General features: G+C 54.3%; 1 protein-coding gene across 1 annotated transcript; it reads right to left on the minus strand.

Annotated features, from left to right (window-relative positions):
* Positions 1-104: 104 nt before the first annotated feature.
* Positions 105-1,481, minus strand: PTSG_04814 (uncharacterized protein; the record flags this gene model as incomplete). Its single annotated transcript, XM_004994075.1, has 3 exons — positions 105-550; positions 845-1,004; positions 1,299-1,481. 3 exons carry the CDS (start codon positions 1,479-1,481, stop codon positions 105-107), a joined length of 789 nt encoding a protein of 262 aa, XP_004994132.1.
* Positions 1,482-2,370: the final 889 nt, after the last annotated feature.

Consider the following 2,370-nt stretch of genomic DNA (forward strand, 5'->3'; position numbering starts at 1 on the left):
CACGCACACACACACACACACACACACACACACACACACACACACACACACACACACACACACACACACACACACACACACACACACACACACACACACACGGCTCACATGATGGCGAAGATTTCGCCGCCCTTGAGCCGTTTCCTCCTGTGCGAATGCTGCGGCGTGGAGGTCGTGGTCGACGACGACGCCGAGGTTGACGGTGCCGATGCGGTGGTGATGGTGGTGTGTGGTTTGGTTGTGTCCTCCGTTGTGGTCGCATTGGCCGTGCTCGTAATTGTCGTCATGTTGCCCTGGGTACTTGAGGTGGTGGTGATGTTGGCGGTCGTGGTCGTGGTCGTGGTGCTATTGCTGTGCGTGGTGGTGGAGGAGGTTGTGTTTGCTGGGATGTGATGCCTCGTGCTTGTGGTGGTGATGTTGGGCGTTGTAGATGCGTTTGCAGCAGAGGTGGATGTTTGTGCAGCTGCGGTGGATGGCAGCGGTTGCCCCACTGCCGCCGGCTGTCGTGACAATGCATTGGATGGTGCGGGCATGGGCATGACCAGGCAACCTGTTGGGGGAGGGGATGGGGTACATGCGTGTGCATTCGTGTGATGAGCACATGTGTGAGGAGTATGGGCAGACAGATGAGACGCACACAACTGGCATTGCCCGGCGAGCAAGGAGACAGAGAGCGTGTGTGTGTGTGTGTGTGTGTGTGTGTGTGTGTGTCTGTCTGTCTGTCTGTCTGTCTGTTTGTAAGAGAGTGCGTGTATGTGCATACATATGGGTGGTGTGTGTTAGCCACAGACACATCCAAACACAAACACACACACACACACGCAGACACAAACAAAATCCATACTTTGAGTTGCGAGGATGCCCAGGAATGCAAACAGGAGCCACGTCCATCGTCGCCGCCACTTGAGGCCGCCAGCACCACCGCTGCCATGGCCATCACTCGCGCGTTGCGCCATCATCATCGTTGTGGTTGTGGTCATGTCACGGGCCACAGCAGTGTCTTCCTGCGCGCACGTCGCACACAGGGCTTGTTCGTCTCGGGACAGGCGTGTCGCCCATGCACCACTCGCGGGTTAAGGGTGTGCTCCAGCTGCACCGACAAAGATCACAATGGCAACAGCGCTGGCGGTGAGATACGTGCGCGCGTGTGCACTCGCGTCTTTGCGTACGTGTACGTGTTTGGTCGCGTGTGTGTTCGGAATTGGAGGGCCAGGCTGTTGTTGATAGTCGTCGTTGTTGTTTCTGCTTTTTTTTTTTTCGCACACACACACACACGAACGCAACAAACAACAACAAACAACGACGATGATGATGAGGCTGAGGATCAGGCTGAGGAGGAACAACAGGGTGGGGGGGAGGGAGGGTGTGTTTCGCTGTTGCTGTGTTGCTGGCAGTGGTGGTAATTGCGCTTCTTGCCGGCGCTCAGGCACAGGAATGTCGACTGCAGCACCGAGCCAGACAACACGCCATGGTATGGGCATGATCGCTGTGCATGTGTGTGTGTGTGTGTGTGTGTTGGAGATGTAGTGCTGTGGCAGTGATGGAACGCCCACGCTTCAGCAAACATGATCACGATCACGCTGACGTGCTCACTTGACTCACTTGCTTGCTCACTTGCTTGGCTGCTTGCTTGCAGCGATGATGGCTCGTCCCTGACAGACAACGATCGCTGCCAGGGAGGTGTGGACCCCCCCCCCCGCTGTCCATGCGTGTGCCATGCGTGTGCAATGCTTGTGCCATGCGTGTGCCATGCATGCATCAATGGTGATTGGCGCCTTGCCCTGACATTATGATCACTCGCTCGCGCTCCTTCCACAGGCTCGTGCGTTGGCGTGTGTCGCAGATATGAGTTCAACGGCCAATGCTTGTCGAGCTGCCCATCTGGCTACGTACGTGACGCACACCTGAAATTGTGGACGCGCGCGCGCGCGCGCGTGTGTGTGTGTGTGTGTGTGTGTGTGTGTGTGTGTGTGTGTGTGTGTGTGTGTGTGTGTGCGTGTGTGTGTGTGTGAGTGACACAGTGTGCTTCTAGCTTTTAGCGTTGAGGTGTATGTGTCACAGTGCCTACTGTTCTGCTTCTCTATTATATACTCCCCCCCGATTGAAACTCCTCTTTCATGTTCCCAGCACCCCTTATTTCCTACGGCCGTGCTCCTGTGGTCCCTCCCTGTAGCATTTTTTTTTTTTTCCTGTCTAATAGCTGTATGATTATTGTGATTCCCCTTGCCCATTATTGGCAGAAAACTTTGATATCTGTGTTAAATGACCGCGTTTAATGTGTGAATCTCATTGCGCTTTCGAAGTTTTCAATAATTTTGTGTTTCTTGAATTAGCATGACATTCTCTTTCACCCTCAAATAAATGAGGAAA

Source organism: Salpingoeca rosetta, assembly GCF_000188695.1.
Source record: "Salpingoeca rosetta unplaced genomic scaffold supercont1.11, whole genome shotgun sequence".
In the NCBI taxonomy this organism is placed as follows: domain Eukaryota; class Choanoflagellata; order Craspedida; family Salpingoecidae; genus Salpingoeca; species Salpingoeca rosetta.